The sequence below is a fragment of the Salmo trutta genome, chromosome 5 (assembly GCF_901001165.1).
Source record: "Salmo trutta chromosome 5, fSalTru1.1, whole genome shotgun sequence".
Taxonomy (NCBI): Eukaryota; Metazoa; Chordata; class Actinopteri; order Salmoniformes; family Salmonidae; genus Salmo; species Salmo trutta.
Window position 1 is genome coordinate 35,136,236 of NC_042961.1, and position 17,098 is coordinate 35,153,333.

The 17,098-nt window shown below is 41.4% G+C and overlaps 1 protein-coding gene across 6 annotated transcripts in view; it reads left to right on the top strand.

Moving 5' to 3' along the window:
- The window catches only part of LOC115194095 (inhibitor of growth protein 2), a 28,911-nt gene that overhangs the window by 3,821 nt on the left and 7,992 nt on the right, over nt 1–17,098 (top strand). For 2 of the 6 annotated variants that reach the window (XM_029753459.1, XM_029753460.1), the window contains exon 1: nt 13,764–13,954. The exons of 1 other annotated variant lie outside the window; for it this stretch is intronic. Coding sequence is in view for 3 of the 5 variants with exons in the window: in XM_029753460.1 (XP_029609320.1) it covers nt 13,939–13,954 (16 nt within the window). In the remaining 2 variants the exon portion in view is untranslated. Of the gene's footprint in view, nt 1–3,990; nt 4,290–5,381; nt 5,392–13,763; nt 13,955–17,098 lie in introns of those variants that run through there. 3 more of the 6 variants (XM_029753457.1, XM_029753456.1, XM_029753458.1) reach the window with 3 other exon arrangements.

A 17,098-nucleotide genomic window follows, 5' to 3' on the forward strand; every position in this document is an offset into this window, starting at 1 on the left:
TTTTTCTTGTTTATTATTCTTGACACTTTTTGGGACCTATTTCCTACAGTTTTTATACTACATACACAATTCATACATCAAACTCCTGCAAAGCTGGATGCTGATGTGACATGCTGTGACTTCTTGGGGGGGATGTCTTCTACATCCTGAAATATATTCCTCGAGGGGGGGTGGTATTATGATTTACTAGTATCATTATTGTTATCATAACTATCAAACTTAACAACCTACTCTTTCTTAACTTACAGTACGCTCTGATAAACAGACGCCTCACAAGTCCTCAACTGGCAGCTTCATGAAATAGTACCCGCAAAACACCAGTCTCAACATCAACAGTGAAGATGTGACTCCGGGATGCTGGCCTTCTAGGCAGAGTTGCAAAGAAAAAGCCATATCTCAGACTGGAGTCGCCTCTTCACTGTTGACGTTGAGACTGGTGTTTTGCGGGTACTATTTAATGAAGCTTCCAGTTGAGGACTTGTGAGGCGTCTGTTTCTCAAACTAGACACTCTAATGTACTTGTTCTCTTGCTCAGTTGTGCACCAGGGCCTCCCACTCCTCTTTCTATTATGGTTGGAGCCAGTTTGCGCTGTTCTGTGAAGAGAGTAGTACACAGCGTTGCACGATATCTTCAGTTTGTTGGCAATTTCTCGCATGGAATAGCCATTTCTCAGAACAAGAATAGACTGACAAGTTTCAGAAAAAAGTCCTTTGTTTCTGGCCATTTTGAGCCTGTAATCGAACCAACAAATGCTGACTCTCCAGATACTCAACTAGTCTAAAGAAGGCCAGTTTTGTTGCTTCTTTAATCAGGACAACAGTTTTCAGCTGTGCTAATATAATTGCAAATGGGTTTTCTAATGATCAATTAGCCTTTTAAAATAATAAACTTGGATTAGCTAACACAACTTTCCATTGGAACACAGGAGTGATGGTTGCTGATAATGGGCCTCTGTACGCCTATGTAGATATTCCTTTAAAAATCAGCCGTTTCCAGCTACAGTAGTCATTTACAACATTAACAATGTCTACACTGTATTTCTGATCAATTTGATGTTATTTTAATGGACAAAAAATGTGCTTTTCTTTCAAAAACAAAGACATTTCTAAGTGACCCCAAACTTTTTAATGGTAGTGCACGTATGTTTCAAGCAAACCACCATATTCGCTGTGCCTAAGAACACCAATGCAACCTGTCTAAATGACTACTTTCCTGTAGCAATCACATCTGTACCCATGAAATGCTTTGAAAGGCTGGTCATGGATCACATCAACACCATCATCCCAGAAACCCTGGATCCACTCCAATTCACATACCGCCCCAACAGATCCACAGATGACAAAATCTCAATTGCACTCCACACTGCACTTTCCCACCTACGTGAGAGTGCTGTTCATTGACTACATCTCAGCGTTCAACACCATTGTGCCTTCCAAGCTCATCACTAAGCTAAGGACCCTGGGACTGAACACCTCCCTCTGCAACAGGATCCTGGGCTTCCTGATGGGCTGCCCCCAGGTGGTGAGGGTAGGCAACAACACATCTGCCACACTGACCCTAAACACGGGGCCCCTCAGGGGTGTGTGCTCAGTCACCTCCTGTACTCCTCATCACTCACGACTGCGTGGCCGCGCACAACTCCAACATCATCAAGTTTGCCGACGGCATGACGTGGTAGAAATGATTATAGACAACCTATAGGGAGGAGGTCAGTGTGGTGCCAGGACAACAACCTCTCCCTCAATGTGAGCAAGACAAAGGAACTTATCATGGACTACAGGAAACGGAGGGCTGAACACATCCCCTTCATATTGACGGGTCTGTAGTAGAGCGGCACTAAAGACCTATCCTGGGGCGGCAGCGTAGCCTAGTGGTTAGAGCGTTGGACTAGTAACTGAAAGGTTGCAAGATCGAATCCCTGAGCTGACAAGGTACAAATCTGTTGTTCTGCCCCTGAACAAGGCAGTTAACCCAATGTTCCTAGGCCGTCATTGAAAATAAGAATTTGTTCTTAACTGACTTGCCTAGTTAAATAAAAGGTAAAATAAAAAAAATCCTGTTCCAAACACAGTCGTGAAGAGGGCACGACAACACCTCTTCCCCTCAGGATGCTGAGAAGATTTGCCATGGACCCTCAAATCCTCAAAGTTATTCAGCTGAACCATTGAGAGCATCTTGACTGGCTCCATCATCCTTGGTATGGCAACTGCTCGGCATTCGACTGCAAGGTGCTACAGAGGGTAGTGCGTATGGCCCAGTACATCACTGGGTTCGAACTCCCTGCCATCCAGGACCTCTATTCCAGGTGATGTCAGAGGAAGGCCCTGTCACGAGTTGACGCTGGAGAGATGAAGCAGGCACGGGGAGTGAAACATTTAATATATAACGGACATGGAACGAGACAGGAACAGCGTCAGCAAACTAATACAAAGACAAAAAACAATTAATGCAGCAGCGGGGAACAGAGCAAGGGAACTGAGAAATATGTGATGAATGAGCCCAATATCACTGATGCGCATGACGAGGTGTACGTGATGGATGGCAGGAGCGCGTGATGCAGGGCAACCTGGCGTCCTCAAGCGCCAGGGGGAGGGAAGAGCGGGAGCAGACGTGACAGGCCCTAGAACATGGGTCTCCAACCTTGTTCCTGGAAAGCTACCCCCTGTAGCTTTCACTCCAACCCCAACTGTAACTAACCTGATTCAGCTTGTCAACCAGTTAACTGATAGAATCAGGTGCGCTCGATTAGGGTTGGACTGAAATTCTACAGGACAGTAGCTCTCCAGGAACAGGGTTGAAGAGCCCTGCCCTAGACATTTTCAAAGACTCTATCCATCCAAGTCATAGAGTGTTTTCTCTGCTACCGCACTGCAAGAGGTATTGGAGTGCCAAGTCTGTGAACAAAAGGCACCTGAACAGCTTCTACCCCCAAGCCATAAGACTGCTGAACAGTTAACCAAATGGCTACCCGGACAATTTATATTGACCCGATTTGATATTTATTTATCTTAATTGTTTTGCACGAACTCCCTTACACTGGCTCTATGCACACTCAATAGACTCTACCCACACACTCTACAATGACACACTACATACACTCACACACACATGCATATTGACGCCACACACATTCACACTTTCACATACACTGCTGCTACTCTGTTTATTATATATCCTGATTGCTTAGTCACTTTTACCCCTACCCACATGATCATACTGTATTACCTCAATTACCACGTACCCCTGCACATTGACTCTGTAGTGGTACTCATTGTATATAGCCTCGTTATTGTTTTTATTGTGTTACTATTTACTTTTTTATTTAGCAAATATTTGTCCTACTTTTTAAATCTGCACTGTTGGTAATAGGCTCATAACTAAGCATTTCACAGTAAAGTCTACACCTGTTGTATTTGGCGCATGGGACCGATACAATTTGATTTGATTTTAATATGATTGCTTTTGGGGTTTCCTGTCAGACATTGAATATCTTGTTTTGAAAGATGTACTTTGTACTTTGTTGAAGCATCTTTGGCAGCGATTACAGCCTGTCCTGTTGGAAGGTGAACCACCCCAGTCTGTGGTGCTGAGCGCTCAGGAGCAGGTTTTCATCAAGGATCCCTCTGTACTTTGCTCCATTCATCTTTTCCTCGATCCTGTCTAGTCTCCCAGTCCCTGCCACTGAAAAACATCTCCACAGCATGATGCTGCCACCACCATGCTTCACCGTAGGAATGATACCAGGTTTCCTCCAGACGTTCACTTGGAGTGAACAACTATTTTACCGGTCGACCAAAATAGTATGATTAAAAAAAACAATGGTGTTAAAAATAGTTAATGGTTTACTTTCCCGGGAAAAGTTCATAATAATAAAGGAGGCCTTTATTTTATTCACAGCCAATCCAAACGCTGGAAATAAGAATGGCCCATCCCCCTGTCAAGTAAAATGCGAAAACGCTGTGCATTGCCATAAAAGGAATACACCGTGCTCATGCGCACTGTGTGTAGTTCTGTTTGAAGTGAACTGACCAGTGAATATAGTAAGCAACAATACTGGCGCAAGAAAACCATTACAAACCATACTAAATGCATTATCTCAAATCTATTTACAAGTTTTCTTGATTGTCTCAATGCATCGGTGGAACAATGTTAGGTCATCACTATCCAAACGTGGAAAAGTCACAACTGGTCAGCTATGTGGAGGATTATTTGGAATGTGTTGAGTCCATGCCTTTGGATATACAAAGAAACGTCTCTCTGCTGCGAGAAATTGACTCAAAGTATCAAGGTATTGTTTTTCCTCTCGTTGTTTTAGTGCTTATATTTGCGAGTTTGACGATACAATTACAAAAACTGGGTGTGCTGGATTGGCAAATTCCCGATCCACTTTAGTTAATGTTCCACACACTAGCTAGCATTGAAAGCAAGTGTATGTGCTGAAATATAGATAGTTTAGTCTTTCGAGTAAGATGTATGCCTTCAATTTGTTATCCTCAACATGTCCCAGTTGGCTTGATATAGCGACAGAGGATCAGCCATTTTGACAAGAGGGGTGTTGTGGCGTTTAACGGCTTTCTTTCGAGTTGGCAAACCTGTTATCTGCATTTGTTTTATATTTATTTTACAAGGGATGTTGATTTATTGTTGATAGTGTTGCCTACTAACAAATATAAAATTCGTAGTGTAACAGTAACGTTAACTGTTAACAGAAAGAAAAAACGAAATGGTCGTTGTTGCAATCCGCTCTAACGCTGGTGATGAAAATATGCCATGTACGAGAATTTTGCCAGTGCCGCGTTCAAAACAACTGGGAACTCGGTGATTTCCGAAACCAGTACGTTCAAGACAACTGGGAATTTGGACTCGGACTGGTATTTTTCTTTAAGCATCTCGCATCGGGCCACTTTCTAGAACTCAGACTGGCTAAGCCTGCCTATTTGTACTATTTCTCTATAAAAATCGGATTAAAAACTTAACCACACTGCAAACCTTTTATGCCTATGGTAATCACAGCCCAGTAGTGCCATACGAAGGTTGGGTTGGCAACAATAGCTAACTACTTCCCTCGCTGTAACGTTAACAAAACTGGGAAAGCAGTGCTCGGCAGGTGGGGGTGGAGGATACTGTACCGTTGTCCCCAAGCAAACTAGCAGCATCCTCCTTTGGTGGTGTTTTTTCGGCAGTTGGCATCCAATGTTGGTGCATTACTACCGCCTACTGTGCTGGAGTGTGGGCCAGAGACAGCGCTAGCATCCACAATGGCAGTGGGTGCGGCATGTAGTAACCGCAGTGTGCAGATAGACATTATTGCCTGTTCAGGCGGAAAGTTTTGTCACTTCCTGAATCGGGTATTAGAACACCCCGCACACCTGTGGTGAAAACAACCTGTGGTAACCTAGTTTACCCAATTGGCTAGCAGCAAAAACTTTACCTTTTTCAAACCTAATTTTCTTGTCTGCTTGTCTTAGTCAATGACAACTAGATTTAAGTACATGTCTCAAGATTTTATTTCAACATTGCTTGCTCCTGAGTGTTCTCACTACTTAGAAAAACCTATTTCAAGGCTTCCCTCATGCCCCTTTTCATGAGGGTGCTAGCTAGCTTCTGTCCGTAACATTAAGCTAGCTAAAACAAGCAACAACACAAATGGATTATACAGCGACAAGTAGTGAGTGGCGTTAAACGGACTATACTAAACAAGTTAAATGTATTGCCTGTGATTAAATGTGTTCCACACACATAGCTACATGTAGCCTCCTTGGATTCCCTACATTTCCCACTCTCCCATGCCGAATAGTCTGAAGCCACAGGGCTCTTCTCGCTGGCTCTGTTTTCTTATGTGGGAGCATTGTGAATTGTAGGTTGGGAGTTTTGCCATTGTATATTGAACAACAAACACAGCAGCTTTTCGGCATGTTTTGTTATTTCTGTATAACTAAACATCGACAACAAAGTTGGCTCTTTTACAGCAGGAGTCGATGTAAAAAAAAAAAAATTGGTTTCCCCCAATGTGTGTGTGTGTGTGTGGTCGAGGGGAATTCCTTATGACGTGAGTTGGTCGTTCAATAAAACGTCACAATACGGTGCCGAGCATTCGATTTGGCTGCTGTGGGGGGCAAGGAGATCCCCAGCTCCACTAAAACCATTGACAACTGCGTGCCGTTTTCAAGGGATTGTTAAATCAGCAGTAGAAACTATAAAAAATCAGCCTCCCCACACCTTATTTGTTAAAAAGCTAAGGGATGGTGCTGGAGAAATGTAATCACTATCAAATTCATAGATGGCTATGGATGCAAGGATTGACCATACCTGATATCACAATTATAGTTTTAACCATGTTTTGAGGCTATATAGCATTTGTTTACATTTTATTTACAAACCATTGGAGTAAAACAAGTTTATTTTTTGGGTTCTGATGAGCTTTGTTCAAGTGTTGTACCCCATGAGTCATTTTTAAGTTAGGGACTGTGTTATTTGTGATGAGGGATACCTGGAGAAAATCGGACTTCTGGAAGAAAAAAAATAATGGCCTTCCCTAGAGTAAAATACATTTTTACCCGACCCTCCCTGAACGCTTGAAAAAAGACAAGTGACCCTCCCATATACCCAAAATAATAATAAAAAAAATAGCAGAGAACATGCCTACCGTTTATCCTCACTCCTAGGACAGACCAGCCTTGACAAAGAAGGTTGCAGAGTCACTGACCACCCCAGACAATTGTAGGGGTGAAAATATATTCATGCAGTGTTTTTATTATAATGGATATCTTATTTGTATTCCGAGAATAATTAGCCTTTTTATAAACACATTTCATGCAATTCGATGTCGTTTTACATGACTGGAGACAAGCAGAATCTTTTAAAACCACAACAGAGCATGACATTGAATGTGCGCATGCTGCAGCCACGGAGACGTTTTGATTTCTATACTTTGTCATGCTATTGTTAACAAAAGAGGTTAGTCTAAGTTTGGGACAGTCTTAAAGTTTTCTATCAGCTGTAAAAGTTGAGCTCAACAGAACCAGTCACATCTGAAGTATCTGATCATCAATGAAATCGAGAAAAAGGTATTTCTTTAACACAGCAGCCGCATGTCATCAGGTAGACCTATATGCACTTGTAACTTTTTTATTTGGGAAATTGTCTTTTTCTACTTTATTCCATGATATTGTTGTTACAAAATAGATTTGTGTTGACTGATTGGGGCATGGGAATATAATAGCATCTGCTAGGCAAAATTTAACAAACAGCGCATGATCCTCAAACCAAAGACTGGCCAAACTCAAGTTTCTAAAAGTGAATTCAAAGGCACTGTATAGCCTAATAAGGCATTTCTTTTTCATAATTATTTCTTTTTCATTTTATATAGCCTAAAATGGTCATTTTTATAGGCATGTTGTTGAACTGCTGTTAATGCTGAGCACTCCTGCCAGCCTGTAGCGTGTCACAAATGCTACACAATTTATTTCCTAAATGCATTTTTGTTTCTCCTTAGGCTTGCTCCTGACTGATTTGGAGTTAGTATTTTGTTCAATAGCCTGTTGAAATGCCAAACATCAATTGATAGTGACAGAATCACACATTAGTTTCCAAGCAAAGTAAAAAAAAAAAATGGTGTCCTTGGCTATAGGTTGTAGCACAGCCTCTGAATGTCATAGACTAACCAATATCCCATATGCATAGTCTTTTCCCGGCATTTTAAAGCTTGTTTCTAGTATAAAGCGTTGTTATAGATCGCTTTATATAATCATGTCCATATATATATTTTTCTTCTTAAATACTAAGCTAAAAAGGGTAGGTCTATGCTTTTAGTCATTTTCTTTAACAAAAGCCACAATACCCTCACCCCTTCAATTCAAGTCCTGGTTTTAACTTAACACATCAAGCACTTCATATTCACTGATATTTAAGGAGTGCATGGTGACTGAAGGAATTGGCTGACAAAATCAATGGATAGTACACTCTAGTTTTGTCAATTATGTAGTCCTACCTCTTACTGAATAGGAAGAAATGGGCTCCAACACAAAGCCACTTGTTCTAGGTAGAATTAAGTAAAATTCAAATGTAAACTGTTTAAATTAATTGGGCCTTCTCAAATTAGTCTACTTTCAAAACTCATGCGCAGTTCATCTCTGCAGCTGCCACTTCATAGTAGTTTAAATTCAAATAAAATGTCACATGTGCCGAATACAACAAACATTACAGTGAAATGCATACTTACAAGCCCTTAACAAACGATGCAGTTTTAAGAAAAATAAGTGTTAAAGTTAGGGATGCATGGATGCATAATATCGACTTTTAGCCGATATTAGCTAAAAGTGTTGGCGTCGGCCCGATGTCTAGTTTAACCTCTATGGGACCCCTTCCCGTTCTCATCCCGGTAACGGGATTGCTTGACAAGATAGCATGGCGCGAAATTCAAAACAGCAAAAATCTAATAATTTCAATTTCTCAAACAATCAACTATTTTACACCATTTGAAAGATAAACATCTCCTTAATCTAACCACTTTGTCCGATTTCAAAGAGGCTTTACGGCGAAAGCATAGAATTTGATTATGTTAGGACAGTACATAGACAAAAAAATTACACAGCCATTTTCAATGCAAGGACAGGCGTCACCAAAAGCAGAAAACCAGCTAAAATTATGCACTAACCTTTGACAATCTTCATCAGATGTCACTCCTAGGACATTATGTTAGAACAAAAAATGCATGTATTGTCTATCAAGTTCATATTTATATCCAAAAACATTTTTACATTGGCGCATGACGTTCAGAAAATATATTTCCCCCAAACTGCCGGTGAATCAGCACTGCAATTTATAAAAATACTCGTCATAAACGTTGATAAAATATTAATCTCTTACATCTAGACGTTCCGCTAGTGGAACACCGCTCCAATATCCAATGATAGGGCGTGGCTCGAAATACAAACTCCTCGAAAATACAAAAACGTCAATTTTTCAAACATATGACTATTTTACACCATTTTAAAGACTAAGGAGAGTTATCTAACCACACTGTCCGATTTCAAAAAGGCTTTACAATGAAAGCAAAACATTAGATTATGTCAGGAGAGTACCCAGCCAGAAATAATCAGACACCCATTTTTCAAGCTAGCATATAATGTCACATAAACCAAAACCACAGCTAAATGCAGCACTAACCTTTGATCTTCATCAGATGACACTCCTAGGACATTGTTATACAATACATGCATGTTTTGTTCAATCAAGTTCATATTTATATCAAAAACCAGCTTTTTACATTAGCATGTGACGTTCAGAACTAGCATTCCCACCGAACACTTCCGGTGAATTTACAAAATTACTCACGATAAACGTTCACAAAAATCATTAATTATTTTAAGAATTATAGATACAGAACTCCTTTATGCAATCGCGGTGTCCGATTTTAAAATAGCTTTTCGGTGAAAGCACATTTTGCAATATTCTGAGTAGATAGCCCGGCCATCACTGGCTAGCTATTTTGACACCCACCAAGTTTGGCCCTCACCAAAGTCAGATTTACTATAAGAAAAATTGGATTACCTTTGCTGTTCTTCGTCAGAATGCACTCCCAGGACTTCTACTTCAACAACAAATGTTGGTTTGGTTCCAAATAATCCATAGTTATATCCAAATAGCGGCGTTTTGTTCGTGCGTTCAAGACACTATCCGAAGGGTAACGCGCTGGCGCGTTTCGTGACAAAAAAATTCAAAATATTCGATTACCGTACTTCGAAGCATGTCAAACGCTGTTTAAAATCAATTTTTATGCGATTTTTCTCGTAAAATAGCGATAATATTCCGACCGGGAGTCGTTGTTTTCGTTCAAAGACTGAAAATGTAAAATGGCCTCTTCACGTGCACGCGCACGCCCGTCTCATTGTTCTCAGATCGACCACTATCCAAATGCGCTACTGTTTTTCAGCCAGAGACTGCAGAGTCATCATTCAACGTTCTGGCGCCTTCTGAGAGCCTATGGGAGCCTTAGAAAGTGTAACTTTACAGCAGAGATCCTCTGTTTTGGATAGAGATGACAAAGAAGGCCAAGAAATGGTCAGACAGGGTACTTCCTGTACAGAATCTTCTCAGGTTTTGGCCTGCCATTTGAGTTCCGTTATACTCACAGACACCATTCAAACAGTTTTAGAAACTTTGGAGTGTTTTCTATCCAAAGCTACTAATAATATGCATATTCTAGTTTCTGGGCCATAGTAGTAACCTGTTTCTGGGCAGGAGTAATAAGCAGATTAAATCGGGTACGTTTTTATCCGGCCGTGAAAATACTGCCCCCTATCCATAACAAGTTAAACTGTTATTCAAAGAATTATAGATGAACATCTCCTCAATGCAACCGCATTGACAGATTTCAAAATAACTTTACTGGGAAAGCACACTTTGCAATAATCTGTGTACTGTGCTCAGAAAAATACACTACGCAATACAGATAGCCGCCATTTTGGAGTCATCTAAATGCATTAGAAATATACACTTACCTTTAATAATCTTCATCAGAAAGCACTTCCAGGAATCCCAGGTCCACAACAAATGTTATTTTGTTCGATAAAGTTCATAATTTATGTCCAAATAACTCAAAATGTAGGACCTCCAAGGAAAATGTCACGACGAAAAGTCAAAAAGAAAATCTATTTACGTTCGTTCAAACATGTCAAACGTTGTATAGCATCAATCTTTAGGGCCTTTATAACGTGAAACTTCAGTAATTTTCCAACCGGACTCATGGATTGTCTTGAAAAACGTTTTGGAATAGAGCTACCTCTCGCGTGAACGCGCGGCAATGAACTGACATCCTTCCCTGGGTTACCAACTTCCCAGCCTTCTCATTCGGTCTCTGTTCATCATAGACGCCTCAAACAACTTTCTAAAGACTGTTGACATCTAGTGGAAGCCTTAGGAAGTGGAAAATGAATCCTTAGTAACTGTGTGTTCGATTGGCAATGACTTGAAAAACCTACAGGCACCAGATTTTTCATTTCCTGGTTGTATTTTTCTCAGGTTTTTGCCTGCCATATGAATTCTGTTATACTCAGACACCATTCAAACAGTTTTAGAAACTTCAGAGTGTTTTCTATCCAAATCTACTAATAATATGCATATTCTAGTTTCTGGGCCAGAGTAGTAACCTGTTTAAATTGGGTACGTTTTTCATCCGGCCGTGAAAATACTGCCTCCTAGCCCAGACAGGTTAACGCCGATGTGCAAAACCGATGTCAAAGCTGTCGTACATAACGTACACTACCGTTCAAAAGTTTGGGGTCACTTAGAAATGTCCTTATTTTAGAACGATAAGCACATTTTTTTTGACCATTTTAAAATGACATAATTGATCAGAAATACATGTTGGAAACGGCAGATTAAAAAAATTATAATGGAATATCTACATAGGCGTACAGAACCCCATTATCAGAAACCATCACTCCTGTGTTCCAATGGCACTTTGTTTTTGCTAATACAAGTTTATCATTTTAAAAGGCTAATGCCCATGCCAAATATTTTCATTCTCCTGAGGGGGAATAGGTTTTGTCGTGCCCGCTTCACGACTGTCATGGTGTGCTTGGACCATGTTAATTTGTTGGTGATGTAGACACCAAGGAACTTGAAGCTCTCAACCTGCTCCACTACAGCCCGGTCAATGAGAATGGGGTCCTGCTCGGTCCTCTTTTTCCTGTAGTCCACAATCATCTCCTTTGTCTTGATCACGTTGAGGGAGAGGTTGTTGTCCTGGCACCACACGGCCAGGTCTCTGACCTCCTACCTATAGGCTGTCTCGTTGTTGATCAGGCCTACCACTGTTGTCGTTGGCAAATTTTAATGATGGCGTTGGAGTCGTGCCTGGCCGTGCAGTCATGAGTGAACAGGGAGTACAGGAGGGGGCTGAGCACGCATCCCTGAGGGGCCCCGGTTTTGAGGATCAGCATGGCAGATGTGCTGTTACCTACCCTTACCACCTGGGGGGTGGCCCGTCAGGAAGTCCAGGTTCCAGTTGCAGAGGGAGGTGTTTAGTCCCAGGGTCCTTGGCTTATTGATGAGCTTTGAGGGCACTATGGTGTTGAACGCTGAGCTGTTGTCAATGAATAGCATTCTCACATAGGTGTTCCTTTTTGTCTAGGTGGGAAAGGGCAGTGTGGAGTGCAATAGAGACTGCATTATCTGTGGATCTGTTGGGGCGGTATGCAAATTGGAGTGGGTCTAGGGTTTCTGGGATGATGTTGATGTGAGCCATGACCAGCCTTTCAATGTACTTCATGGCTACAGATGTGAGAGCTATGGGTCGGTAGTCATTTAGGCAAGTTACCATAGTGTTCTTGGGAACAGGCACTATGTCCGGTCTGCTTAAAACATGTTGGTATTACAGACTAGGACAGGGAGAGTTTGAAAATGTCAGTGAAGACACTTGGTAGTTGGTCAGCAGTACATGTCCTGGTAATCCATCTGGCCCTGCGGTCTTGTGAATGTTGACCTTTCCAAAGGTCTTATAGCATTTGTGCGTTCGATTAGAGGCTCAATGTCCAGAAACAAAGTACTTTCTTCTGAAACTAGTCAGTCTATTCTTGTTCTGAGAAATGAAGGCCATTCCATGTGAGAATTGTCAAGAAACTGAAGATCTCGTACTACTCCCTTCCCTTCATTTTGAGCCTGTAATCAAACCCACAAATTCTGATGCTCCAGATACTCAACTAGTCTAAAGGCCAGTTTTATTGCATCTTTAATCAGAACAGTTTTCAGCTGTGCTAACATAATTGCAAAAGGGTTTTCTAATGATCAATTAGCCTTTTAAAATGATAAACTTGGATTAGCTAACACAACGTGCCATTGGAACACAGACCGTGATGGTTGCTGATAATAGGCCTCTGTACGCCTATGTAGATATTCCATAAATCAGCTGTTCCCAGCTAAAATAGTCATATTCAACATTTACAATGTCTACACTATTTCTGATCAATTTCATATTTTAATGGAGAAAAAATTTGCATTTCTTTAAAAAACAAGGACATTATAAGTGACCCCAAACTGTTGAACAGTGGTGTAGGTAGATATAGCACTACCCATGCAACACAGCATTCCTAACCTAGCCCACAATTGCCTGCTGTGTGGATCGAGCAGTCATTTGAAAGAGTAAGAACATTTCAGCAATACAACTAAGGCGAAATCGACTAACGCAAACATAATAAAATTCATTGCCCTTGACAATCAACCCTTCTCTTTCGTGGATGATGTTGGCTTTCGCCGACGGGTCGAGCACCGGTACACACTACCAAGTAGGTGCTATTTTTCAGATGTTGCCCTACCGGAGTTATACAGTATTGTTGAAACTCGCATGCACGAGCAACTTGCTATGACTTCATGACTGACATTTGGACCAGCGACGTCAGCCCCATGAGCATTGAGTCTGACAGCACAGTGGGTCGACGAGGATTTCATACTGAGGAAAACCGTATTGCATGCTCAAGAATGTGCTGGTTCTCATTCCGCTGCTAACATTTCAATATCATGTTTGAAACATGAACACTCTTAGCTCCATTCGAACAACTGACTCGAGAAATAAGCTCAACTGCGTCTTCAGCAGACGTGATACCCTGTCATGGCATTGAAACGCCTGCTCAACCCGACGGTCTGTGTTGGCATTTTTGTTCATTTGGAAAAGTAATCAACTATAGGCTGTGAACAAGCGATTCGGTGGCATTCTCTCTGAGCCTCTACTGTGTTGCCACCATGCTTGATGCTAGGTACAAGGACCGCTATTTCGATGCAGACAAACAGGGTTTACGTGAAATGTTAGACACAGCAGGACAAGATGGAAACGGACACCGTGACAGTGCACACCGATGACGAGAGGCCACAGACGGAGATGCCACAGACAGAGCTGAAACTTCACCGCTTGACATGATATCCTGGTTGAGACTGAACAAATGAACAAAACGGCAAGTAAGTGAAAGAAATAGGTTTTGATGTTTTACTGGTATTGGGGACAAATGTAAATGCCAACTAACTTTTTGGTGTGTGTGTTTCAACTATTTAACTGTACTAGAGTGCTTAAGGCCGCAAAAATGTAAAATATCTGGTATCGGTTTATTTTTTTTATTTTTTTGTTGCAAGGAAAATATCGGGCCAAAATTTCAATCAGTGCATCCCTAGTGACTATGCATAGATAATAAACAGCGTAGCAGCAGTGTAAAAATGGGGGGGGGGGGTCAATGCAAATAGTCTGCGTAGCCATTTGATTAGCTGTTCAGAAGTCTTATGGCTTGGGGGTAGAAGCTGTTACTCCTTTTGGACCTAGACTTGGCGCTCCGGTACCGGAATGCGGTAACAGAGAGAATAGTCTGACTAGGGTGGCTGGTGCATTCGGAAAGTATTCAGACCCCTTGACTTTTTTCAGATTTTGTTACATTGCAGCCTTACCCTGAAATTAATTAAATCGTTTTTCTTCCTTAATCTAAACACTACCCAGTAATGACAAAGCAAAAACATGATTTTATTTTTTGTTGAAGCACCTTTGGCAGCGATTACAGCCTTGGATATGATGCTACAAGCTTGGTACACCTGTATTTGGGGAGTTTCTTCCATTCTTCTCTGCAGATCCTCTCCAGCTCTGTCAGGTTGGATGGGGAGCATTGCTGCACAGCTATTTTCAGGTCTCTCCAGAAATGTTAGATCGGGTTCAAGTCCGGTCTCTGGCTGTGCCACTCGAGGACATTCAGAGACTTGTCCCGAAGTCATTCCTCCATTGTATTGGCTGTGTGCTTAGGGTTGTTGTCCTGTTGGAAAGTGAACCTTTGCCCCAGGCTGAGGTCCTGAGCACTCTGGAGGATCTTGCTATAAGGATCTTGCTATACTTTGCTCTGTTCATCTTTCCCTCAGTCCTGACTAGTCTCCCAGTCCCGGCTGCTGAAAAACATCCCCACAGCTTGATTTTTCCACCATCATGCTTCACCATAGGGATGGTGCCAGGTTTCCTCCAGATGTCACGGATGGCATGCAGGCGTAAGAATTCAATCTTGGTTTCATCAGACCAGAGAATCTTGTTTCTCATGGTTCGAGAGTCCTTTAAGTGCCTTTTGGCAAACTCCAAGCGGGCTGTCATGTGCCTTTTTACTGAGGAGTGGTTTCCGTCTGGCCACTCTACCATAAAGGCCTGATTTGGTGGAGTGCTGGAAGGTTCTTCTGGAAGGTTCTCATCTCCACAGAGGAACTTTAGAGCTCGGTCAGTGATCATCGGGTTCTTAGTTACCTTCCTAAGGCCCTTCTTCCCCGTTTGCCGGGCGGACAGCTCTATGAAGAGTCTTGGTGGTTCCACATTTCTTCCATTTAAGAATGGAGGCCACTAAGTTCTTGGGGACCTTCAGTGCTGCAGACATTTAATTTTTTTGTACCCTTCCACTGATTTGTGCCTTGACACAATCCTGTCTCGGAGCTCTAAGGACAATTCCTTCGGCCTCATGGTTTGGTTTGTGCGCTGACATACACGGTCAACTGTGGGACCTTATATAGACAGGTGTGTGCCTTTCCAAATCATGTCCAATCAATTGAATTTACCACAGGTGGACTCCAATCAAGCTGTAGAAACATCCTATGGATGATCAATGGAAACAGGATGCACCTGAGCTGAATTTCAAGTGTCCTAGCAAAGGGTCCGTGTACTTATATAAATAAGTTATTTTTGTTTTTTAATACATTTGAAAACATGATTGGTGGAATTAAAAAAAAATCCATTTTAAAAGACTAACGTAACAAAATGTGGAAAAAGTCAAGGGGTCTGAATACTTTCCAAAAGAAATTACTGCGTCCAAAGTACCATAGTCGTACCATAGTCGACCGCAGTTACTGCAGTTTCAAAACTGCAGTTTTTTTTACCTCTTTCCCTTAAAAAAAAAAAAAAAAAAACTGTCAACCTATATTTTAACATTTCAATAAATGTGAATTTTTGTGGCTAGTTAAGTTTTACACCTGTCAACTTGTGCAATACGTTAAGAGAGAAAGTAGATTCTGTTCTTCATTTTACCTGTCACATAATTTTATTATGAAACTTACCGTAGTTTCCCAGAACAGAGAATGCGGGAGCTGTTGAGTCCATAGCGTTGTTTATACAACGGGTGGGCCTAATCCTGAATGCTGATTGGTTAACTTCTTGCGCATCAGTGGGATGCTAGCGTCCCATTTCGACAACTTCCGGTGAAATTGCAGAGTGCGAAACTCAAATTACAGAAATGGTCATATTTAACATTCATGAAAATACAGGTGTGATACATCAGAATAAAGCTTAACTTGTTGTTAATCCAGCTGCTGTTTGATTTCAAAAAGGCTTTATGGCGAAAGCACACCATGCGATTATCTGAGGACAGCGCCCAGCACACAAAAGCATTAAAAACATTTTCCAACCAGGCAGGTGCGCCACGAAAGTCAGAAATAGCGATAAAATAAATGCCTTACCTTTGAAGATTTTCTTCTGTTGGCACTCCGAAAGGTCCCAGCTACATCACAATTGGTCCTTTTGTTCGATAAAGTCCTTCTTTATATCCATAAACTCAATTTAACTGGCGCGCTTCATTCAATAATCCACCGGTTTCCCTCCTTCAAAATGCATACAAAATGAATCCCAAACGTTACCTATAAACTTCTCCAAACAAGTCAAACATCGTTTATAATCAAACCTCAGGTACCCTAATACGTAAATAAACGATCAAATTTAAGACGGAGAATTGTTATTGTCTTTACCGGAGATGAACAAGTATGCGCTCTCATCCACGCGTGTGAAAACACTGCAGCCAAAATAGGAGCCACTTAGAAAAACTTCAAATTCTAGCTCATTATTCCAAAAACCAGCCTGAAATTCTTGACATCTAGTGGAAGCCCTAGAAACTGCAATCGGAGGTTTTCCCTTCATATTAAAAATGACAGCCATTGGAATCCGTGGTGGGCTGAATTCTCTTTTTCTGGATGGTTTGTCCTTGGGGTTTTTGCATGCCATATCAGTTCTGTTATACTCGCAGGCATTATTTTAAGTTTTTTTTAGAAACTTTAGAGTGTTAGTGTTTTCTATCCAAATCTACCAATTATATGCATATTCTA